This window comes from Equus przewalskii, chromosome 3 (assembly GCF_037783145.1).
Source record: "Equus przewalskii isolate Varuska chromosome 3, EquPr2, whole genome shotgun sequence".
Taxonomy (NCBI): Eukaryota; Metazoa; Chordata; class Mammalia; order Perissodactyla; family Equidae; genus Equus; species Equus przewalskii.
Genome location: NC_091833.1, coordinates 65,693,460 through 65,719,692, shown reverse-complemented (window position 1 = coordinate 65,719,692; position 26,233 = coordinate 65,693,460). Strand labels below are relative to the sequence as shown.

The following is a 26,233-nucleotide window of genomic DNA, read 5'->3' as shown; positions in this document are numbered from 1 at the left end:
TTGCCATTGATATTCTTGACTATCTTGTCAAAATGAGTAGACCTTGTATGCAAGGGTTTATTTCTGGGCCCTGAATTCTGTACTTCGGACTACGTGTCTTTGTTTGGCAGAACCATTACATTTTTTTATTACTGTAATTTTGTAGTATTGTTTGAAATCAGGAAGTATGATGCCTCCAGCTTTGTTCTTCCTCAGGATTGCTTTGGATATTTGGGGACTTTGGGGCTCCATATGAATTTAGGAATTTTCTTTTTCTATTTCTGTGCTCCAAAAGGCTTGAGAAGCTTGTTACTAAACTAGATCTTCCTTTCCTGTTGAGGAACTCTTTCTAGCTGAGAAGTTCCCTCCTGGCATGAGCAATGCTGGCTTGGGGATGGGATGATGTAGGAAAAGGAAGCTATCCTCTTTCTCTTCTTGGGCAATTGTTCTCAGTTTTCTTTTGTTTCACTGTGTTGCTAAAAGTTCTTGTGTGGACTCAAGAGCTCTCCCAGAGCTGATTTTGTTCATGGATAGCTACCTATTATTTATCTTTGTTGCAGCTGGGACTTCTATGTCACCATTTTGACCTTTCAGTTTTACTTTATTTCTTTTCTCTTGTTTTAAATTAAAATATAGCAATATAGCATATTTTTTTTGTTAAAAAGTAGCATAATCCAATTTTCATACAATTGTTTCTATCAGATTCTTTATCCTTTATAAATTAGCTTAATGAAATATCTGAAGTAATACTTTGCTATTGGTAATTGTTTATAACTGCACGTGGACAGTTAAGTGATTTTTAAATTTTGTTTCTTTGAATTTTTGTTACATTTCCTAAATTCATTGTAACAATAATATCAACCATTTGTGAGAAATAAACCATAAATATTATTAATAAAAGGTAAAGATTTGTACGTCTTTAAAGATAGCTTATTTTGCTTTCATAAATTCAGTGTTTCTTTGAGCTTGTAATCTATTACCCATTAACTATAGGTGAATCAACATGCCACCAAAGAATTTGAGACCTATAAGACAATTGTATTTGATATTAATTATGTGCTGGTGATTATTTAAAAGCAACCAATTTAAAATTGAGTAAAACAATTCATTTCATTTTAAAATACTAGATGCTTCTCAGTAAAGAATGTATTCTATACTCACGAAGGGTTGTTGATAACTGCCTTCAAAGAGTTAAGCAGATTGGAACTGGTCGTTGAATGCAAGTCTACTTCAACAGCTGCCCCTTTGGCCTTTAGACGAGCAATATTACCAAACTGATCACTAAATATGGGAATTCCCACCATAGGGACCCCATGGTAAATAGCTTCATAGATTCCATTGGTTCCACAGTGAGTGATAAAAGCTCTGGTTTTGGGATGACCTAAGAGGAAAAAAAAATCATTATTTTAAGTTGTGAGAGTTTCAGAAACAGAAAATCATGATATCTGTACAAAACATTAATTCAACTAGGCAACATCATCTATACAATTCTGTGCTACGAGGCCCTATATAAATTCCTATAAACTCTACAGAAAGCAGCAATTAGTTATCCCAGCAATTAATTCATTCCATAAACCTCTGAAAAGGTTTCTGTGAAGTTTAAATGATGGAGAATAGTTGTCACATGGACAAGTTATTGGGATAAGGAATATATTAATAAAAATGAATGGGAGGATTCAAAAATGAAACTCATGTTTGGATGGGGAAGAGGAGGTGGGATGTACAGCATTTCAATGGGAAAGTGTCAGAATAGCAGTCTAGGAAGATAGACAATGGTAAGTCATGAAGTAGTCTGTTTAATAAAATGAGATTTTGTACTTGACTTTATAGTAATATGGAGCCATTTATAATATTATAAATGATGAATAGAATTACAAGATTTTTATTTTAAAATAGTTATAGTGGGAAAGAGAAAAGAGAGGTGAGAGAAAATGGACACGGAGACTCTGGAGATGCTGCAATATTCTATGCCATAGTTAATGAGAGCCTGAACTAAAGGTATGTTGACTCCAATTCTGAGGATGGAGAGATTATCTCATAAATGGGAGAATTATAAATTCCATATTAACGTTACAGCCTGACAAAAATTATCTTCTTGACCAAACTCTAGTCAGGCTCTTCTGAACTTTCTTCTCAACTAGTACCTGATTTTTGAGCTTCTGTGTGTCGTCTCTGCATTGTCTAATTTTAGCAAGAGTCCTGCTGAGTCAGTTGAGCTAGACTCTCCCAGCCTCAATATCTGATCACCGTTTATATCAGATTAGTTTCCTAATCCATCAGCAGCCCCCAGGTGATGTCTGATCACTCTGACCTACCTTCAGCAAGACTCTGGTTAGGTCAGTTTAGCCAGGGTCTCCCCATGCCACTGAGGTTTCCCCAGAGTAATTGTCCATCCAGTGACTCCCTCACCCCCTGCCCCTTCTGCTACTCTGCTCCTTGTCTATAAAATCTCTGCTTTTCCTTTCTATATTCAGAGTTGAGTCTAATCGCTCTGCCTCACTGCAAAAGTCCATTGCCATAGGACCTGTACTTATAACGATGGTCTTCAATAAAGTGTGCTTTACCGTCTTTAGCAAGTGTCATGAATAATTGTTTTTTTAAGACACCTTAGAAAAAATATGAAGAAGACATGAAGAGGTTTTTCTGCTTGTTTTGAATACAAATTTGTTGGATATATTTGTTATTGTGTTGTCATTCAGATTATCCCTCACTCAACTTTGTTTAGGCTTGCTTCTCTTTGATCTTACCGAGAAGATCGTTCTGTGGAATCCAGTCGTATAGCCGTGTGTTGGGTCCTAATGTATCCGGTTTCTTTCCTGTGTATCTCCACAGAACCTGTTACGATAAGTGCCTTTATTAGATTTTCAGAATCACATAATTCAGTTACTTAGAATTAATCTAGTTCAATGCCTCCATGTAACAGATGAGAAATTTGAGGCTCTAAGGTTTGAGTAACGGGTGTTTTGAAACCATTGAGACATCAACTATGTTTTCAAAGGCTTGCAATAATCATAATAGATAGGCCAGAATCAACAAGAAAGGTCTCATTTAGTAGACAAAGAAAAAAAAACTCTGTATCTGAAATATTTACATCTGGGTGTTCCTAGGACATCGTAGTAAAGGGAACTTTTAAATGGAGGTTTTTGAAGCAAAGGGGAGGGATGTTACTTACATTGACTTTAAGAATTTGTTAGTGTTTTGAACACTTTTCACTTATTGGGAAGTAACATAGAAGCAAGCATTGCATTTTTTTTGTACTATAGTAAACTATAGATAATGATATTTATCATTTTAATCTATTGTTTACAATTCGGTGGCATTAAGTATATCCACAATGTGTGTAACCATCACCACCTTCTACACTTCAGAAGTTTTCATCATCCCAAACACAAACACTGCACCCTTAAACAATAACTCCCTGTTCCCCCACTCCCCAGTCCCTGGTAACCTCGATTTTACTTTCTGTCTCTAAGAACTTAGCTACTCCAGGTAACTCATATAAGCTAGTATATCTCTTGTTCTGACTAGCTTGTTTCACGTAGCATTTTGTCCTCAAGGTTCATTCATGTTGTAATATACAATAATTTCCTTCCTTTTGAAGACAATAATATTCCATTGTGTGTACATACCGCATTTTCTTTATCCATTCATTTGGTTATTGTGAATGATGTTGCTATGACTATTGTGACAAAAATCTGTTCAAGTTCATGCTTTCAATTATTTTGGATATATAGCTAAGATTGGAGTTATTGGGTCGTTAGGTAGTTCTATGTTTAACTTTTTGAGAAACTGCAAAACTGTTTTCCACAGTGACTGTATCATTTTGCAGTCCTACTAGCAATGCACAAGAGTTCTAATTTCTCCAAATCCTACTCACACTTGCTATTTTCCCTTTTTTTTTTTTAAAGACTGGCACCTGGGCTAACAACTGTTGCCAATCTTTTTTTTTTTTTTTCTTTCTTTTTCTGCTTTATTTCCCAAACCCCCCTGGTACATAGTTGTATATCTTAGTTGCAGGTCCTTCTAGTTGTGGGATGGGGGACGCAGCCTCAATGTGGCCTGACGAGCGGTGCCATGTCCGCACCCAGGATCCAAACCCCGGGCCGCTGCAGCGGAGCACGCGAACTTAACCACTCGGCCACGGAGCCGGCCCCCTATTTTCCATTTTTTGATAATAATCATCCTAATGAGTGTGGAGTGGTATCTCATCATGCTTTTGATTTGTACTTCCCTTATGATTAATGATGTTGAGTATCTTTTTATGTACTTATTGGCCATTTGTATATCTCATTTGGAGAATTGTCTGTTCAAGTCCATTCCCATTTTTGAAGTGGAGTTTTGTTATTGTTGAGTTATAGGGTTCTCCATGTATTGTGAAAATTAATCCATTATCAGATATATGATTTTCAAATATTTTTCTCAATCTGTAGACATTGTGTTTTGCCATCTTAGTAGTATCATTTGATACACAAAAGTTCTTAATTTGTTTAAGTCCAGCTTATCTAATTTTCTTTTGTTGCCTGTGCTTTTGGTGTCATTATCTATGAAATCATAGCCAAATCCAATGTGAGAAAGATTTTCTCCAATGCTTTCTTTGGAAAGTTTCATAGTTTTACCTCTACAGTTTGGGTCTTTGGCTCATTTTTAGTTAATTTTTGTAAGTAGTGTAAAGTGAAGGTCCAACTTTATTCTTCTGCATGTGACTATCAAGATTTTACCAGCATTATTTGTTGCGGAGACTGTCCTTTCTCACTGAATGGTCTTAAACCTTTGTTGAAAATCAATTGACCTTAGATGTAAGGCTTTATTTCTGACTCTTCTTTTCCATTGGTTTATATTTCTGTTCTTCTGACAGTACTATACTGTATAATTTACTGTAGTTTTATAGGATATTTCAAAGTTGGAAAATGTGAGTCCTCTAACTTTATTCTTTTTCAAAATTGTTTTGTCTATCTGTGGCTCCTGCAGTTCCATATGAGGTTGAGGATTGGATTTTCCATTGCTACGGAAAAGGGCTGTAGGCATTTTGATAGGCATTGTGTTGAGTCTGTAGATTTCTTTGGATAGTGTTCACATCTTATCCATGTTAAATCTTCCTTTCCATGTACATGGCATGACTTTTCCCTTATTTAGGTCTTCTTTAACTTGTTGCAGTAATAAAGTTTTGTAGTTTTCATCATACAAATATTTCACCTTCTTTGTTAGATTTATTCTGAAGCATTTAATTCATATTACTGCTCTTGTAAATGGAATTGCTATATTAATTTCATGTTCAGATTGTTCCTTGATGGTGTATATAAGCACAACTAATTTTTGTGTGTGGATCTTGTAGCCTGCAAATTTGTTGAATTTAGTTATTAGTTCTGTTAGTGTTTTGTGTATTCTTGGAGGTTTTTTCTATGGGATGATGTCACCTGAAAATAGACATAGTTTTGCCATTTCCTTTCCAATTCAGATGCCTTTTATTTATTTTTCTTGTGTAATATCCTGGTCTAGAGCTTCTGGTACAAAGTTAAATAGCAGCAGTAAAAGCATACATCCTTGTGTTGTTCCTTATCTTAGGGGGAAAACTTTTATTTTCCACCATGGAGTAAGACATTAGCTGTGTGCTTTCCAAAAATATCTTTATCATATTGAAGAATTTTCATTCTATTCCTGTTTTAATGAGAGTTGTTATCATGAAAGAATATTTGATTCTGTCAAATTCCATTTTTCTGTGTAAGTTGAAATGATCGTTTTTTTTTTTCTTCATTCTATTAAGGTAAATTATTACACTGATTTCTTGTGTTGACCCACTCTTAAATTCCATTTTATCATGATGAATAATTCCTGGAATAAATCCCACTTCATCATGGTGAATATTCCTTTTGATATTCTGTTGACTTTGATGTGCTAATATTTTGTTGAGGACTTTTACATGTATATTTACAAGGGATCTTGGTCGGTAATTTTATTTCCTTGTGATGTCCTCATCTGGCTTCTGTATCAGGGTAAATCTGGCCTCACAGAACTATTTAGGAAGTGTTTTCTCCTCTGCAAATTTTTTAAAGAAATGAAAAAGATTAGTTGAATTCTTTAACTCTTCTTTAAATGTTTGATATAATTTATCAGTGAAATTGTCCAGTCCAGGACTTTTCCTTGTTGAGAGATTTTTGATTAGTAATTCAATCTCTTAATTTGTTATAGCTCTGTTGAAATGTTCTATTTCTTCTTAAGTCAGTTTAAACAACTTGTGTGGTTCAAGGAGTTTATCTATTTCTTCTAGGTTGTCTAATTAGTTAGAGTACAATTGTTTGTAATATCCTCCTTGTAATCCTTTTTATCTATGTAAAGTCAGCACTGTTCTCCCCCTGTTCATTTCTGATTTTAGCTATTTACATTTTCTCCTTTTTTCTCTTTGCCACTCTAGCTAAAGTTTTGATAATTTCATTGATCTTTTCAAAGAACTAAATTTGGTTTCATTATTTTTCTCTATTGTGTTTCTATTGTGTGTTTTATTTGGCTTTGCTCTAGTCTTCATGATTTCCTTCTTTCTGCTTCCTTTGGGTTTAGTTTGCCTTCTTTTTCTAACTCTTTAAGATATAAATTAGGTTATTGATTTTATATCTTTCTTCCTTGCCAGTAGAGGCATTTACAGCTATAAATTTCCCTCTGAAAACTGCGTTTACCACATCTCATATGTTTTAATCTCTTTGGTTTTCATTCATTTTAAAGTACTTTTTTTTTTTTTTTTTTTTTTTATCATCCCTGCCATTTGTTCTTTAAACCTTTGGCAGTTAACTACAATAGCATACAAAAACTCTACTCCTTTATAGCTCCATCCCATTTTCGGTAAACGATGTCACAAATTACATATTTATACTTTGTGTTCCTAATAACATTGATTAATAATTGTTTTTATGCACTTCTCTTTCCAATCAGTGAGAAAGTAAAAAGGTGGAGTTACATCCAAAAGAGTGGTAACATTACCTTTTATAATTGCCTTTGTAGTTACTTTTACTGCACATTTTCAGCTCTTATGGTTTTGTGTTACTGTCTAGTAGTCTTTCATTTCAACGTGAAAGACTCCCTTTTGCATTTCTTGTAGGGCAGGTTTACTGGTAACGACCTCTCCAACGTTTGTTTACCTGGGAATGTCTTAATTTATACTTCATTTTTGAGGAAAATTTTGCGTGATGCAAGATTCTTTGTTGACAAATTTTTGTTTCAGCACTTTGAGACTGTCAAAATACTGCCTTCTGGTCTCCAAGCTTCCTGATGAGAAATTGGCTGATCATCTTATTGAAGATCATTTATGAGATGAAATGCTTCTATCTTGCTGCTTTCAAGGTTCTCTCATTGTCTTTGCATTTCAACAGCTTGAATATAATGTGTCTTGGTGTGGATCCCCAAGTTTATCCTAGTTAAAGTTTGCTAATCTTGCATTTCTAGATTCATGTCTCCTATTAAATTTGTGACACTTGCAACCGTTATTACTTCAAATATTATTTTTGGCCCTCTCTCTCTTTCTGGGACTCCCACAGTGTGTATGTTCCTCCACTTTATGGTGTCTCACAAGTCCCTTAGGCTTTGTTCACATTTCTTCATTTATTTTTCTTTCTGTTCCGCTGACTCAATAATTTTAGTCATCTTTTCTTCAGGTTTGCCAGTTCTTTCTTCCGCCTGTTCCCATCTGCTTTTGAATCCCTAAGATGAATTTTTCATTTTAGTTATTGTACTTCTCAGCTCCTTCCTCTGTGTGTGCGAGTGTTTTAGAGTAGCCTAATTGTTTATTTTCTTTCCCCCCCAATGTAGAAAAAAGGAAAAAATGGAAGGGGAAAAACAGGCTTTTCCTTTAAACCTCCTGAAAGCTGCTTTAGCTAGTGAAGGTTGAAACAACTGCGGCCAACTCCCATGCCTCTACCTCATTGATTAAAGGCAGGAGTCAATAATGAGAATACAGAAACCCAATATTTGGAGGATCTGGTCATTATTGCCAACCCTGTCTCCACACAGTCATACAAGGAATGCAGGCATTTTCCCTGCCTTGGGGCTGGGAGATGAAGGATTTGAAGATGCTGCTCTGCTAAACGCTGAGATTGACCGATTTTAATTAATCACTATGTACCAGCAAACTTTTCCCCTGTAAGTTGTGAGTGCTCTGATGGACTTCAGAGTTCCAACATAGTGACTCCAGACAGATTCTGCCAGTACAATTATGTTTAGGTTAATAAGCAGACCTTTGGTGCTTCCTACTCCATCCTGATGTCACCTCTAAGCATTGTATTTTAATGCCATAGAAAATTCAAAATTTCTATGAAGATCCTTTTTAAATTAAATATTTAAATGCGTAAGGCTCCCACAAACAATTTTTGAAATAAATTTGGTTATAAATACAAGTATTGTTAGGATCATTTAGAACTTAAATGACATATATTCTTGGATTTTAACTGAAGCTAGAAAGGAAAAGTATCCCTGGAAGCATAAGAAGAACATTAGTCAGTTATAATCTAGAATGATGTTAATAAAACATCGTATTTTGTAGTAACATCATATAATTAACTGTACAAATCTTTTACTATATTACTAACTGTTTAAATAAATGAATCATTATTTAGAAGCACTCCAGGATTATCTAAGCTGTCAGATCCAGGCTAAATCAGGGTCTTGTCTAAAACCAGTAATTATAAGGAAATATAGTCCCAAGGGGCCTTGCAAATTGAGTCCACGTTTTGCAAATCTTTGCCTTTACTCTCTGTCATGCTAATTCTCCCTTGTATGTATGCCTTAGATTTAAAAAAACAAATATGAACAAGAAAACAAGATTAGATTACATGGGAGCCTTAAAACCTAGCCACAATGCTGATAAATTGTTTAAGATCAGTGAATGATTTAGTTTTAGTCCATTATTTGAAGAAAATACTGCAAAATGCTTTCCTAATAGTAATGCCAGTTTTAAAGCAAGAGAGCAGTCAAATGTTTATAGCTGCCCTCTTCTAATATTTCCTGCTTTTTCTTTAAGGCTCAGTTAAATTGGTACTAACAGTACTAATAGCTTTTTCTATATTTGTGAAGTACACATCTAAGGAGATCTTCGTGGATTTTAAAATAAGATTTTGAAACTCAAAAAATAACTTTATCTGACCTTCTGTGGAAGCTGGGCAAGAGCTGATGCAATCATGTTAGTCTTTTCTTCGGTGAGGTTTTGGATCATTGACCCCAGAGTAAATACCACAACTCCATCTTTGCCAGAACTCTGGACAAACTCTTCTAACTCCTGCAAAGAAAACAGTCTTGTAATATGAAAGCCTAGAATTACAAGAATAAAACAGTCACACACTTTTCTCAACGTGTCTCAATTATTAAAACAGTTCTGCATTTTCATACATTAAAGTATGAAATATGACCTGAAATCGCTTGTCGTTAGGCAAATTAAAATGATTTAAATTGAAAGATTCCATCCAGCATGTTCTCAGCATTTTTGAGGTGTGTTTGTGTGTTTCTGTGTTTACAAATTTTTGACTACTTGTTATCTTCTGTCAGGTACTCAGCTCTTTACATGTGTCTTTTAACTTACATGGTGATCTTAAGAGATATGCATGCATTTAAAAATAAGAAAGCTGTCTCAGAGAGATTAAGTACTTTTTTCAAGGCTACACAGCAGTAGGTGGTAGAACAAATTTCTAAGTTAAGCTTGTTGATTGTAAAGCCAATAACCATATTTAATACTCTCTTCTGCTTTCCAACTCTTTCCTCAATGCTCCAAATGAACGCTTGACTCCTACTTTAAGATAAATAGCTCTGGTACTTCACTTCATATTTACCCTAGGATACTTCGAAGATTGTCGTTGACTTTTATGCTGGATCAGTCAGTATAATGACATGCTAATGGTATATTTACTTTGTTTTTCTGTTTTTTAAATTTTCTTTTCCTTTGGTTCCATTTGTACTTTATATAAGCTTCCATGAACACAGTTAGGAATGAGGTAGTCATATAACTTACTGACCAAAGAATTAATGTAGAAATAGCTATAAACATACTCTGGAGACAGCAATAATATTGTGGAAATGCATGGTTTTGCATTCAGTACAAAAATAGCATATTTAATCATGTTGAAGTAAAAAGAAATCTTTTTACCCCACGTTTAAGTACTAACCAAACAAAGCCAACAAAATAAGACAAGAAAAGAAGGTGTGAGGATTTAAAGGGGAAGGTATAAATTTTGTAGACTTGTACATGACAATACTGGGGAAACAAAAATAACCAATATGTGAACTATTATAAATGTAGTTGTCAGATTCATAATCACTATACAAATTAATATTTCTTCACAACAGCAATAGCCAACCTGTATGATTAAAATGAGTCATTATTCACTGTAGTAATTAAAAATATGAACTGTTTAAGAGTATAGCCATGTGGACTTTTATTTTAAAAACATCAAATTCTAGTATATGACGTAAAAGAACACCCTAATAAATAGAAAGAAGTATCATGTATATTAGTAATCTTCTTCAGAGAAACAGATTCAATAGGATTTCTGTGTATCTATTTCTATGTCTATCTCTCTATCTATGTGTGTATCTGTCTACAGAGACGGAAGTATGTTAAAGAATTGCCTAACATGATTATGGACCCTGGCAAGTCGAACATCTGCAGGTTTGCCCATCAGGCTGGAGATCCAGAGAAGACCAATGTTGTTCAAGCCTGAGGGCAATCTGCTGTCAGGCTTTGCTTTTGCTTGGGAGAAGTATGTCTTTTGTTTTGTTCAGCCCTTCAACTAATTGAGTCAGGCACACCCACATAATGGAAAGCAATTACTTTACTCAAATTCCACAATTTCCATGTTAATCTCATCCAAAAATACTCTTGCAGAAACATCCAGAAAATGTTTGACTAAGTATGTGGGTACATGGCCTAGGCAAGTTGACACATAAAATTAACCATCACACTGTGATGATAAAGTTAACATCACACTGTGATTATAGATGATTTGACTTAATATAAAGCTATCAATATTTACAAATTAATTTTCAATTATGGGAAGTTTTCTTGAGAAATTGGAAAATATTTAATAATTTATATAGACTACCTTTTTATAAATATTTTATGAACTTTGAAAATAAAAGGAAATACTAGTTGCTTCTTAAACCAGATAATAATACATAATACAAAATGAGTGCTACTAACCTCCTCACAAACTGAACAACAGAACAAAATGGTGAGAACAGAAAAAGAAACACAAGTATGTAAAAGCCTGCTGTAGATAAAGGTGATAACACAAGTCATCGAGACAAACAGTGAGAATAATTCACACTGAGTAGATTATTTACTCTTGCATGGTGCTATAAAAATATATTCACTACCTAGACAAAAAGAGCAGATGAATCTTTACCTCATATTATACATTAATATAATATCTAAATGGATTAAATGAATCCACATTAAAGTGAAATTTATAATTTTTTAAAGAAAATATAAAAGAGTAGCTTTATAATCTTAGAAATGAGGAAAATATTAGACTTTGAAATGTACAAACCATAAGGTAAAAAAACATGGATTTCATTACATCAAACTTAGTACTTTGTGCTTGAAAAGGGAAATCAGAGGTAACATTAACAGATACATGGAGTCGTAGAGGAAGATATTTGCAATGGCTAAACCAAGGATTAATACCTAGTTATTCTGAACTATGGAAAGAATTTGTATCACTTGGCAAAACGAAGACATAGATTATCCAAAAGAAAAATATAGCAAGTATATGAGTTTAACAGAGAGAAAATCTGAATAACTGGTAAGTTTCTGAAGAGATGTTCAACTTTGCTAGTGATTGAGATTATAAATAAAATACAACAATGTGATACCACTTTATCTTTATGACACTGCCACATATTGGAAAATAGAATACTATCAAGGGCTAGATATGATATGGAAGATAGGACCACTCAGGCATTCCTGAAGAAACTATGCGTTTGTACATATTTTCAGTGAAATAAAATGCACAATGAAATTAAGTATACGTGTACCCCATGACCCTACAACCCCACTGTTGCGTATGTATCTCAAATACATGCACAGGTCCATAACGGAACATGTTTAAAATTTTTCTTCACAATATTCTTTGTTGTAGGATAGAGGTGGAGACACCTAATTGTCCTTTATAGGAAACAAATAAACAAAATGTGGTAAATACATACACCAAAATTCTCTGCACCCATCAGAATGAATGAAATATGATTACAAATAGAAACTTGGATACATATAAAAAAATAAAGCAATAAGAGAAAGAAAATGTGAACTATAGCATTACCTCATTTATATAATTAAACTCAAATCAATGTTATATGTTGTTCAAAGATCCACAGTTATCTGTGTGAATCGGAATGAGAGAGTAAATGTTACGCGCACTTGACTAGGTGTCTCTTGGTTGTGGGGTAATGGAGGAGAAGAGGCTAAAGGAAAATTATAGAAAAATAAATCAAAAGAGGTGTCTTCTTTGGCCTGATTATGGAATGGCTTGAGTTGAGAGTATGATTAACGCATACTGAGGATCTGTGGTTCAAACGAAGCAAACAAAAACAAAACCTGAATCCCATAATTCTACAAACATATGTTTTAACATTCATAATCAAACTGACATTTTTTATCATGTTGAAGTGGGAAGGAAATTTTTCTCTCTTCTTCCCGACCTTTTCCTATGTCTCCTTTAGAAGGAAGAGGTGAAGATCTGTTTGAGTCTTACTGCAGAACCTGATTGGGTCAACTTTACTAAGAGATCATTCTACTGAGTGAGATAAGTAGAATTATCACAAGTAGACTTAGACATGGCTGATAGTGGCTCCTTCTCTACTTTTTCTGTAGATGAGGTCAAAAGTTTAAGGAGAAAAGAACATGTTCAAAAGACAGGCCTTGAAGGCTGTTTTCTTCTTTTCATCTTTAAACTGATATTATTTTGACGTAGCTGCCTGATTATTGGTAAGATTTTTACTCAGAGGAAACAGAAGCTATGTACAGTTGAGTCTAACCAAATGATCCAGACTAATTTATTGCATAGAGATTAAGGCACGAATGCAGTTAACAAAAAGGGCTTCCATTTATTAATTTGTCATTGTACATATGCTAAATCAAACACAGCAGGCAAATATGGTTATTGTTTGTGGAAATATTCAAGTTTTACCAGGTTCTCCTACCATATGTCTGTCTGTTAAAGCCTCAAACTTCATGACTACTTTACTTTTCACCCTCATTATGGGTTACCTTACACATTCACATTGGCTCTTGTATTTGTACGTGACAGATAGATTTAGTGTCCTTAATCTGATTTTTATAATCAGGAATATTATTGAAAATCCTGAAATATTCTAACACCCAAATTTAACATGAATTATTCAAAAAATTAAATATTATGAAATAATTTACTGTATTAAAGAACCTTTACTGCCATCATAGAATTAGGAATCAATTTTTTTCATGAGCATGAGAGCATGGTCCTTATTTGAATACAGAGATTGTGATTGTGCTTTTGTAGTGTCCCCAAGGCGCTACTGTGTTCTTGTGGGAGGAGACGGGAAATAAGATTCCATCGGAAACACCTTAAAGCTCTGACCCTTTCGATCAGAGCTTCTTAAAAGTCATACAAAATTTATCAGATAGATCCTTTGTGCCACACTGATGGTAAAATAAATAAATACACAAATGTACAAATACATATATTATATATACATATATGTGTGTGTTACTGGATCAAAAATAAGGCAATAGAAGTGTCCCAAATATACATGAATTATTAAAATATAGCAAATATGCATATAAGTAAGTTTCACACTATCCCAACTGGTGATTTCTATGCTTTTAGAATTGAATCTTTATAGTGCATAGATCTTTTATCCAAAAGTATGAAATAATATGAAGAAGGCTCAGAATATTTAAGTGACTACTTTCTGAGGAGAAGTAATGGTCTAAAACAATATAGAATGGATATCCAGTATTAATTAACTTATCAAAATTAAGTTAATGTATTCATATAATGAGACAAATTAAAAATTTATGTTACATTATTTAAAAATTCCCAAATATTTTCAGCCTCTCCAATGAGTATTTCATATGCTTCCTGGTATTATCTGAAACTTGGGTCTTGCTCTATAATCTTGTCACGGTACTCTACTCATTTTACCCTGCCTGCATCAGGGTCCAGATAGAAGCTTGATCTGTGTCCTCTCTTCTCCTGACTGAATTTTTAACTATTTCTTTTTCTTTGTTCTTATAAAATATCCTTGTCTTCAGGTGTTTAATCTGTGTTGTCCACTACCCATGCTCACTATACCACCTGTCAGACTTTCAGGTATACCCCTGTTCATAGACGCCTTTGGCACCTGTCTCATAGTCTTCTGCTCTTCCCAAAATTCCGTTTTTACCCCGTGTGGCTTAACAAATACAAAATGATGTCTTCTTATCCCTTGACATCATTAATTTAAAAGCCCTGCTTATGGAAAAGTAGAAACTATGGAGGCAGTTAAAAAAAATCAGTGATTTTCTGGGGTTTAGGGTCTGGGAGGGATGAATAAGTGGAGCACAGGGGAATTTTAGGACAGAGAAACTCTTCTCTATGATATTATCAGGGTGAATACATCTCATTTTACATTTATCAAAACCTATAGAATGTACAAGACAAGGAGTTAACCTTAAAGTAAACTATGGACCTTGGTAGATACTGATGTGTAAAATGTTGGTCCATTGATTGTAACAAATGTGTCACACTAGTGTGGGATATTGATAGTGGGGGAAGCCATAAGTGGGAGGAGGACAGGAGACAGGTGGAAACTCTCTGCAATTTCTGTTCAATTTTGCTGTGAGTATAAATGGATCTAACAAAAAGTATATTAGTTAAAAAATCACAAACAGTACGTAGACCTCTCCCGAAAGAGTAAGACACTGTATTCAGTACTAGGCATTTCATGGCACCTCAAATTCAACATACTCAGATATAAAAACCCTCAAACTGTTCTTCAGCTTAGTAAATGGCAATATTCTCTACTAAATTTCCCATACAAAGAAAGAAAAAGCCAAAAATCCATTCACTCTTGAACTCTCTCCCTTAACGTCCACCTACAGCCAATCACCAAATACTGTGGACTCTCTTTGTAAATGCTTCTTAAATCTCTGCACTTCTACTCATAATCACTATCATATTGTAGTTTGAATCTCTATAATCTCTTGCAGTAACCATGTCAACTGTATGTTAACTCATTTCCTTGCTTTAAATCTGGTTCCACTCCAGTAAATTCAATAGCCAAGATTTATGAAGAGGCAATTTATATCACGTGACTGCTTAAAAATTATGCATTGAACCTTCCTTGACCTTAAATTTAAAGTAAAGAATGCTTAGTATTGCCCATTTGTTTTTTCATAACCTATCCCCCGATTATTTCTCTAGTCTATTCAAGCCAATCAGTTCATCATTACTGAACTTCTGCCATAATTTTTGAATAGAGCATCATATCTCTATTTGATCTATTCTCAAATTTTTATAATGTCCTTACCATTATCCATTTCTCAGATAAGGTAATGCTAAGTAACATGCAACTACAAAATCTCAGTGGCATAAAACAACAGTTTATTTGTTTCTCATGTCATATGTTTGTCTATTGAACTGCAGTTGGTATATATATATATATATTCCTTATTTTTTTTTTTTTTGAGGAAAACTAAGCTCTGAGCTAACATCTGCAGCCAATCCTCCTCTTTTTGCTGAGGAAGACTGGCCCTGAGCTAACATCTGTGCCCATCTTCCTCTACTTTATATGTAGGATGCCTGCTACAGCATGGTTTGACAAGCAGTGCAAAGGCCTGCACCTTGTATCTTAACCTGTGAACCCCTGGCAGCTAAAGCAGAGCATACAAACTTAACCTCTACACCACAGGGCCAGCCCCAAGGAACATATATTATTTAATCCAGAGCTCACATTGACAGACTAGCCAATATTTGGAACACAGCCTGTTGATGTAACAAAGGAAAAGAGAATTCTGGAATATTTGGACGTGATAATCAGGTTTTCATCTTGGAAGTGATGCAGGACATTTTAGCTTATAGTCATTGCCCAGAGAGTGTTTCATGGTTCCACTAAGTTCAGGGCTAGGAATTTCATTCCTATCAAATATCTGGCATACTTGATGAACATCACTAATGATTGCCATGATAATGTTGAAAGTTCCCTATGGCAGTATAATACTCTAGGAGGATACTGTCTATTAATTCCTGTGTCTATGTTTTCAGTTTGAGGTCAAATATTTTAAATAATAAACTAGAAATCATTCCTAAAGACAAATATTCAAGGAAGCAAACATAAGGGCATTTAATTACCTTAGGGAGGGGCTTTGCGGGCTTGCAGTGTAGTCCTCCAACAAATTCAAAGTGAGGCAAATAAGGGTAAGGAAATTCAAATTCCCAGGAAGTTCGAATCAACCACATTGCAGCTTTCCTGATAATTTCACATAATGTGGTGGGTTTTCCTGAATAAAAATGAAGGGTGATAGAGGAAAAACAAAAATATGCTAAATGGGAAATATTTTACTGTCCAAGTTTCTAAGAAAAGTCCTTAAAATACCAATATTAGGCTTACATATGCCATGTGAAATTCATTGGCCCCTATCCCAAGAGTATACCATAGTAAGATTATGAATAATGAAACAGGGATTTCAGTCCAGAACACGGGAAAAGACTGCCGACAATACAGTCTCTCTGCTTGAGCTAAGCCTGAGCCCTAGACCCTGCTCAGAATTGGCTAATGCTCCCAGCAAGAACAGGAACCTCAGGTAGTGATCCTCAGCTCCCTGTGGTAGTGCCTCCTCCACTTCTAGAATTCCAATTTATCTCACCCTTGTTCCTCCAAAAGCCTTTTAATATCTTTGAGAAATGACTTTTGTAATTTTCCCATCTTTTTCTAATGTTTTCAAGTGTGCTGCCATAACTAATTACATCCTACCAGTAATGGAAATCTTTTGATAAATTTTTCAAAAGTGATTATCCACTTGCTATGCAAAATCAAAGTGCCTGTTTCACAAGACTTTGTCGTCTTTGGTAAAGATACAGCAATGCATAATAATCTGGGGGACAAATATTTGCTATTCTGACATATTTGGCAAATGGTACAAAATGGGCACCTTTCAACTGAAGTGGTAGCCATTAACCATTAACAGAAAAAGAACTCAAATTAGTGACTCTGAATTAAATCTTTTTTCTTTAGTTTGGAGCCAGAGCTTCATTTCTAAATTCCATTCAGTTATTATCACATGAGAAAGCTTACCCAGAGGTTTGGTGTCCTTTTGAAATATACATTCACTGTTACTGGTATGAAAAAAATCCAACTACTATGTGGTTTCCCACCATATGGCTTTTTGAATATTCTCCTTGATGTACTAAATGCGCTAAAGTTTTGATAAGAACATATGAGGGATTTTGAACTGACCACGATAATCTATCTACATAAGAGATGACAAGCAAATACCAATACTTTATGAGTTTGAGCCTGGTATTGAAAATGGTATTCAACACCTGGTTTTATACTCAGAACTTATCCCATTTTGATGCCTTATTGGTGTCAGTGATGGATATAATCTTATTCTGTTTGTGTGATGCTTCACTCCCTCGCCTTTTAAATGAAAGTTTTATTGAGATATAGTTTATATAACGGAGAAGTCTTCCTTCTAAATACACAATTGAGTAGTTTTAGTATATTCATAAAATTGTGCAACCATGACAACCATTTATTTTTAGAATATTTTCATTACCCCAGAAGAAATCTCATATCCATTGGCAATCATTCTCCATTTCCCCCTCTTCCCAGCCACTACCAACCACCAATCTACCTTCTGTTTCTATTTGCTTATTCAAAAACAATTTTGTTTCATTTCATATAAATGAAATTGTATACTATGTGGTCTATGTGCTACTTTGTTTCACTTAGCGTAAGATTTTCAAGGTTCATCCATGTTGTAGTATCTATCAGTACTTCATTGCTTTTCTTGCTGAATAATGTTTCTTTGTATGGATATACTTCATTTTGTTTAGCCATTCATCAGTTGATGAACATTTGGGTTGTTTCCATTTTTGTCTACTAGGAATAATGCTCCTGTCAGCAGTCATGTACATATTTGTCCGGAAATACGTTTTCATTTATCTTGGATATATGCCTAGGAGTGGAATTACAGAGTCATGTGGTTGATTCACTTTCTTTCATAATAAGATAATATCGGTTTCCTGTTAAATTTCTACTCCTTAAATAATAATCTAGTGTGCTTAATGCATCTTAATCAAATGAAGACAATATACTACAAGAGGAGCAAAAAATAATGGTTTTGCATAAATAGACTACGAGAAAATGTTCCAAATTTGGAAATCAAGAGAAATTACAGCATGCCCTTTTGATACCATGCTAAGGCATGGTTAAACAACAAATGAAGGAATATTTAATTCTTTAGACGAATGTGCCTGTGTTTTATTTTGTTATTTATCACTGACTTACTATGGACTTTTGAGTCTAAATATGGTGACACTAAATGTCACTTAAATGTAACATATATTTACATTTAAAAATGACATATATTAAATGTAATTTATATATTTATCTGGTAGAAAAGATCACACCACAAATTATGATTTTGTCACCCTTTAGGACATTAACTAGTTTTGTGTCTAACCTATTAGTATTATCTTAACATTCCTTTTTTTCCCTAAAATATTTATAAATAGTTCCTCAAAATATATTTTGAGCCAGATTTCCCATCTTACTGATTTTCTCCTTGATGACTTGAATTAATCTATGGTATGTTTCACTGAATAATTCTATAAGAGTTATGAGTTTTATTTTTTAAAATTTGAGAAATGTAGTAGAGTACATTATAAAATGAAGATATTAAATTCTGAATAGCCAAATGATAATCTATAGCTAATAGCATTTTTAAATTTATGAGCGTTAAAGAAGTGTTTTCCTTCTATTTATCAAGCCTTCATTCTTCTTTCTCAGATTATTGATATATTCCCAGAAAAAATATTCTAGAGTGCCAAGAGTTAGGCAAGAATCAAAGACAGTCATATCCTATCACTAATGCTTCACTATGTAAGAGGTTCCAAAAATGAATATGAAACTTCTAGAATCAAAAGTGAGGAATTTAGATCCAGTGGTAGATCATTCACTGCCTAATCCATGACTCAGAAAATGTCTCCAGCATGAGATTCTAATTTATCTTTTCTCAGTTTTGCCTTTTGCTGCTTGAACTCTGACCATGGATAAGTAATGGGTGCAGCAATTTCTGCCCACGTTCTTTTTAGGGTCCTGGCTAATAGGAAATAAGCACCTGCTTCTGTCGCAGAACTTCCAGAAAAAGTCTCAATGCAATGTGTTGGTCTTGAATAGGTCATATGCCTCCCTGAACATCTGACATATTCCAGGGCAGCATTCTTCCTTAGAAGCATTCATACTTGTTGTGAGTTGGTGAGGAAGTAATTTCTCAGAGAAAATTTAGAACAGATACCAGAAAAAAGTATAAGGGACACTGCTTTATAAAATAAGAGATCACAGCTATAAAGAAAAATTTTATTTATTTACTTTTTCTGAGAAAGATTCACCCTGAGCTAATATTTGTTGCCTATCTCACTCTTTTTGTTTTTTTCCTCCCCAAAGCCCCAGTACACAGTTGTGTGTTCTAGTTACATCTAAGTCCTTCTAGTTTTTCCTCAGTGAGCCACCACCACAGCATGGCTATTGACAGTCAAGTGGTGTGGTTCTGTGCTGGGAAATGAACCTGAACCAAGGAAAGAGAGCCTGCTGAACCTTAATCACTAGGCCATCACACTCTTTAATATTTTTTAGTAATAATCTTAAACTTTACTTCTGTTAAATAATAACAAGGAAAACAATCCTAAAATTCATATGGAACCACAAAAGACTTCGAATAGCCAGAGCAACCCTAGGAAAGAAAAGCAAAGCTGAAGGAATCACACTTCCTGATTTCAAACTAGACTATAAAAGTATCATGATCAAAACTATATGATACTGGCATAAATACAAACACATAGACCAATGGAACAGAAACAGCAGCCCCAAAATGAATCCATGCATATGCGGTCAATGATAATTCACAAGGGAACCAAGAATACCTAGTGAAAAAACACAGTCTCTCCAGTAAACAGTGTTGGAAAAATTGGATAGCTACATGCAAAAGAATGAAACTAGACCTCAATCTTGTTCCATTCACAAAAATTAACTCAAAATAGATTAAAAACTTAAATGTAAGACCTGAAATTGTAAAACTCCTAGAAGAAAACATAGGGAAAAAGCTTTTTGACATCAGTCTTAATGATAATTGTTTGGATATGTTGCCTAAAGCGTAAGCAACAAATTAAAGATCAACAAATGGGACCTCGTCAAACTGAAAGCTTCTGCATAGTAAAGGAAATGATAAACAAAAAGAAAAGACAATCTATAAAATGGGAGGAAATATTTGCAAACCACATATCTGATAAGGGGTTAATATTCAAAATGTATAAGAAACTCATAAAACTCAATAGCAGCAAAACAAATAATCCAAATAAAAAATAAGCAAAAGAGGGGCCAGCCCAGTGGCATAAGTTCTGCTTGGCGGCCTGGGGTTCACTGATTCGGATCCGGGGTGTGGACCTATGCACTGCTTGTCCAGCCATGCTGTGGTAGGCGTCCCACATATAAAATAGAGGAAAATGGGCATGGATGTTAGCTCAGGGCCAGTCTTCCTCAGCAACAAGAGGAGGATTGGCCACAGATGTTAGTTCAGGGTAATCTTCCTCAAAAAAGAACTTTAAAAAAAATGAGAAAAAAGACCTGAATACATATTTGTCCAAAGAAGAAATTCAAAAAGCTGACCAGTACATGAAAAGATGCTCAACATTACTAATCATCAGGAAAAAGCAAATCAAAACCACAAAGAGATATCAGCTCACACCTCATCAAAAAGACAAGAGATAACAAATGATGGAAAGAATGTAACCACCAAAAAATTTAAAATAAAACTATGTTATCATCCAGAATTCTGGGTATAAATCTGAAGAAAAGGAAATCACTATCCAAAAGAGATGTCTGAACTCTCATGTTCATTGAAACATTATTTACAACAGCCACTACAAGGAAACAACCTAAGTGTACATTGATGGATGAATGAATAAAGAACGCTGTTACATTTAGAATGGAATATTATTCAGCCATGTGAAAGAAATAAATCTTACCATTTACCTCAATATGGATGAACCTTGAGGGAATTATGCTAAGTGCAGTAAATAAGAAGGAGAAAGACAAATACTGTACGATATCACTTATGTGTGCAGTCTGAAGAACAAACAAACAAACAACAAATTTTATAGATACAGAGAATAGATTGGTGGTTGTCAGATGCCGAGGTTGGAAGGTGGGCACAATAGGTGAAGTTGTTCAAAAAGTACAAACTTTCATTTATAAAATAGGTAAATCACGGGATGTAATGTACAGCATGATGATTATACTTAAGAATACTATATCGTCTACTTGAAAGTTGCTATGAAAGTCAGTCATAGGTGTTCTCATCTCAAGAAAAAAAATTTGGAACTATGGGTGGTGGTGAGTGTTAAGTAGACTTGTTGTGGTGATCATTTCACAATAAATGCAAATATCAAATCACTATGCTGTACACCTGAAATTAATATAATGTTATCTTTCAATTATGTCTCAAAAAAACTCCTAAATACTATAAGCAGGGTACTACTTCCTTAAAGATAACTAATATCTTACACAAAATCATTCCTAAAACAATTATATGAATACTTTTTTAAATAAAAAATCAATTATGCAAAAGGTGAAAAAAGGAGGTAAATGGACTTGCCAAAACAGAGAGAAACATTGTGCTGAGGGCCAAAGCTCACTAGTTGACCTTTAATGCATTCTTTGATAGAAGAAGAACAACAAAACAGTGAGGTAAGTTAAAAAACCTTGAAACATGGTCCTTCAGAGAAAAATTTTCCAGTTTTTTCCTCTTTGGGAGACAAGAGCAGATGAAACCAAGATATATTTTTTTTTATTTTCTAGTTTTGTGCTCACCATATGATAAGCCCTGCAACCATGCAACTACACCTAGATAGGATGCAAACAGAAAGCCAAAGAAGCATCAAATTAATCAAAAAGAAAACAGGGTATATAGAAGAGTTAACAAGAGAGAAAGAGTCCAAGGTTTTGGAAATGAAAAACACAGTTAGATGTGGGTTTTCCAGATACTCAAAAAAATTAGTAGCAGCAAGTAAGATTGTTGTATGAATATAAAGAGTATTCCTTCTCTGATAAGTTGTAAGTACTCAATCATCTAAAACAAACAAAAGAATCATTTTTTTTCCCACTTCAAACAGCTTATGCACTGTTTAGCCACAATTTAGTTTCTCCAAGATGCAAAGAAGTTGGGCTCCTCACTTAAAAGTATCTTTTTAAAGTTTTATACACTCAGATGAATATTTACATTTTTCATATGAAATATGAATCCTTATTATATGCAAATTTCTCTTACCTAAAACCTTGCTATAATAGTCATCCCATTCCGGAAATAGAAAATATAAAAAGATCATATCATTCATTGTGTAAAATAACCAATTCTCCAGCCTCTGTACAAAAGTCATGTTGTCTGTCAGTCCCGTCGTGCTGCCAGGAACATAAGAAGAAGGAGAGGGAAGCCCTCCACACACTCTCTCAATGACATTCCCCTCAGAAAATCTAAAAGAGTATATAAATGGAATATTGAGAAGCTCAGCCAAGAGCTCCCCACAAAAGCTTAAAGGATCAGCAACACAGATATCAAACTTAGCTGCCTGTAGCCTGCTGAGTAACTCCGTATTTGTGATAGCACTGTCACATGCTCTTTTGAGTGTTCTTAAAAAATTCTTGTTCAATTCTATCAGTTTTACTTGCGTGTCCCACCACGAAAGTCTTGGCAGTTCAAAAATAGCTGTATAGAAATCCTTATTGAACTCTTCCATGAGATCTTCTTTAGTTACTGAAAGTTGAAGGACCTCTACATTAAAGGGAATCTTGGTATGATCCATCATAAGGCTGGGTGAAGGTACCAGGATGGTTATTTCGTGCCCACGAAGATGGAGTTCTTCCAGAATAACTTTTAAATTAATCCAATGACTAAAATCCATGGGCCATACAAGTACTTTCCCAGTCCTCCCAGAGTCAAAGAAACACAGATGCAGCATGAAAAGCACACAGAAGCCTTTCACAGTCTTCATGATCAGCTCCTGCTCTAACAAAATCCGAGCTTAAACCAAGTGCATGAAGTTCAGAGTCTAAAGGCCTCTTCTTTGACTCTCTCAACCAATTTATAGTAGTTGAAGAGTGATCATGTGATTGAGCGTCTCGCTTCTCCAGTCATGCAGGATGCTGCCCGAGAGGCCTATGAACAGTGTACTTTGTTTATTCACTACAATGAAAAGCAACTGCTTTGATAAAGAAAAGATCGGTAATGTCAATAAAATGAGGTAGGAAGGAAATATTCATAATCAGAGTTTCATAACTTCTTTTAGAGGAGATGAAAATAAAGAGGCTTAAAGTTAAACACAAATCTAAAATAATTTCTAAAGGATGTTAAGAAAAATCACCATCATATATGCATATTCAGTTAAGATTGTGCTTTTTGAATCTTTTTCTCTGGTTTTATTTGAGGTTCATTTGAACAGAATTTTCTCTCTAGTATGTCTCTTACTCATAAGTTTGCTAGATATTTTAGACATGAAGGAGGCTATCATCTACTGCCAAAAGGAGAGAATATGAGCCCTGTAAGAGGTGTTAGGCAGAGACAAGTTTTAAATCCGAATATTCTACTGCTAAATGGGGTACTCTTTGTGCTAAGTCACATTTATCTTACAGAGAAAAAGAAGAATTTTTTAAATTACTGCAGGTATGAGTTCAAGCTCTGATTCTAGCTTCGATTAATGTTATGCTGAGAAGAGATATCTTAGAATAGAAAAAGCAAGACATGAAGAAGTTAACAATAATCTTACCCTTTTTTCCAGCACATCTATTTTCTTTGCTTTCTAAATTGAAGAGCCTCTTCATAATGTAAAATTCTTTTATTTCGCTTTGATCCCCACACCTGAAAGCCACTGTCACATGCAGAAATGGATCCAAATATATTTAGTACAATGACTTCATCTATAAACGTTTGCTTAAAAAGTTGATTTTTTCCTCAAGTGATTAATCAATAGGAATATATCATGATAATAACACTATCATTTTTATCATTATAAGAATAACTGGATAATAAAATATAGGATTGAGCAATTATTCAATTGATCATCATACCTATAAATTCTATCCCCAAAGAAAAATCAATCTGTTCTCCTTCCTCAGTCTTCGCTATCATTAATCTAATGCTGGCTGTTTTTTCTCCACCTAGACTAATGGCAACAGCCTTCTGATCATCCTGCTTTCACTTTTGCACGCCTGCAACCCACTTTCCACATATGAACTTTTCTGATTTTTGAAACAGTCTACTTCAAAGAATGATATTCTTGAGAAAAATACTCTAGTAACTTTCTTTTTCAGTACGTTAAAATCTACACTGTCTGACTTGGACCTCCAGATCTTGACTCGTTTTCTACTCTTATGTTGTTCCAATTTCCTCCACTAATCATTAACAGGTCTCTCTGAGCTTTTGATCATAAGAAATTCTTTTCTGGAGTGACATCAGCAGATTTCAGACTAGCAGTTCTCTACTGTCATCAGCCCCAAAGAAAATTGATTTTGACAGTCACCCAGAGATGAGAGTACCTTTAGGAATCTGGGAGTCCAATGGGGAAGATTCTACTGACCATGGGAAAATAATTCCAAGAGTAGATGCATCAAAGAGGGTAAAAGGAACAGTTTCACTTTGTCTGTGTTCCTCCTCCTCCAACACAGGTTGACTCAGTGCCAGGAGAGAACAAAGTGACCTGTGATTTCTGCTATGGCAGGAAGAGTGATCATGTGATTGAGCGTCTCGCTTCTCCAGTCATGCAGGATGCTGCCCGAGAGGCCCATTTCTTTCTGCTTTACTCAGATTACTGAGGAGATCTGTGAGGCTGAGGGGCTAGAAGAACCTAGGATCACAGCCAGAGCTCAGAACTCATCAAAGTGTTGCTACAAACCACTTCATGGTTCTTCCTACTAAACAGTTTGAGTATTCCAGTAGAAAGCTTTCCCACAAGCCACTGAGGACACTTTGCCTGCAGACCACCCCCAGTGGCAGAAAGATGCCCCACGCTACAGGCACTTCACTCTCATTACCCTGATGGCTCCAGATGTGTACTCCCATTCATGGTGAGAGTGATCCTTTGCAGACAGGTATTGAGCAAGTGCAAAATGCTGGGCCTAATCTGTGAGTTTAGCAGAATTATCATAAACTGGCACATTTCAAGCTTCTGCCCTAGGGAAAGCAAATGGGAGGCTCTCAAAACTTAGTCCATTTTTGTGAGCTCGACAGAAGACGTAATCTGAATAAATCTCCCTCAAGTGGGAACAAGATGTGCAAAGCAGGGATATCCTTAAAAAAATTCTGAGAAGGCTCAGAATTCCTAGTCAGACTGACAGACAAAGCTCTCGCTCTCCCAAAGCCAGTCAGTAAAGGCGGAAGGAGGTGATTGCTTCTTTAAACGTGAACACCAATGCAAGACTTCAAGGAACATGAAAAATCAAGGAAATATGACACCACCAAAGCAACAAAATAACTTTCTATCAACCAACAGCAAAGAAGTGAAAATCTGTGAATTGCCTGAAAAGGATTTAAATTGTTTACGGAAGCTGAGTGAGCTATCACAGAACAAAGACAGTGAAATCAGGAAAATAATATATGTACAAAATGTGAGATTCCACACATACAGAAATCATGAAAAGAATCAAACATAAAGCTGAAAAAAAAATTAAAGAAACTGTTTTGTTTAGATGAGGGAAAAAAAGAAAAAGAATTCTTAGAGCTAAAGAATACAGTGAACTAAATAAAAAATGAACGAAGATCATCAACAGCAGACTCAATCATGCAGGAGAAAGAACTTGTGAACTCCAAGACAAGTCATTTGAAATCATTCAGTCAGTGGAGAAAAGAAAACTACAGACCAATATCCCTCAACTACAGCAGCAAAATTCTCAACAAAATATTAGCAAACCAAATTCAATAGCATTTTAAAAGGATCACACACTATGATCAGGTGAGTTTTGTTTCTGGGATACAAATATCATTCATCATAAGCAA

General features: G+C 34.7%; 1 protein-coding gene across 9 annotated transcripts in view; it reads right to left on the bottom strand.

The window, feature by feature from the left end:
* LOC103562724 (UDP-glucuronosyltransferase 2C1-like) overlaps positions 1-24,914 on the bottom strand; it is a 30,646-nt gene extending 5,732 nt beyond the window's left edge. For 2 of the 9 annotated variants that reach the window (XM_070614746.1, XM_070614748.1), the window contains exons 1-7: positions 24,778-24,900; positions 24,009-24,110; positions 22,517-23,444; positions 16,320-16,468; positions 9,104-9,235; positions 2,727-2,814; positions 1,141-1,360 (exon numbers count right to left, since the gene is read on the bottom strand). In XM_070614746.1, the coding sequence (XP_070470847.1) occupies positions 1,141-1,360; positions 2,727-2,814; positions 9,104-9,235; positions 16,320-16,468; positions 22,517-23,237 (1,310 nt within the window). In that variant the 5' untranslated portion in view covers positions 23,238-23,444; positions 24,009-24,110; positions 24,778-24,900. Of the gene's footprint in view, positions 1-1,140; positions 1,361-2,726; positions 2,815-9,103; positions 9,236-16,319; positions 16,469-22,516; positions 23,448-23,997; positions 24,111-24,777 lie in introns of those variants that run through there. The other 7 variants (XM_070614747.1, XM_070614750.1, XM_008537862.2 and 4 more) reach the window with 6 other exon arrangements.
* Between the last annotated feature and the right edge of the window lie 1,319 nt (positions 24,915-26,233).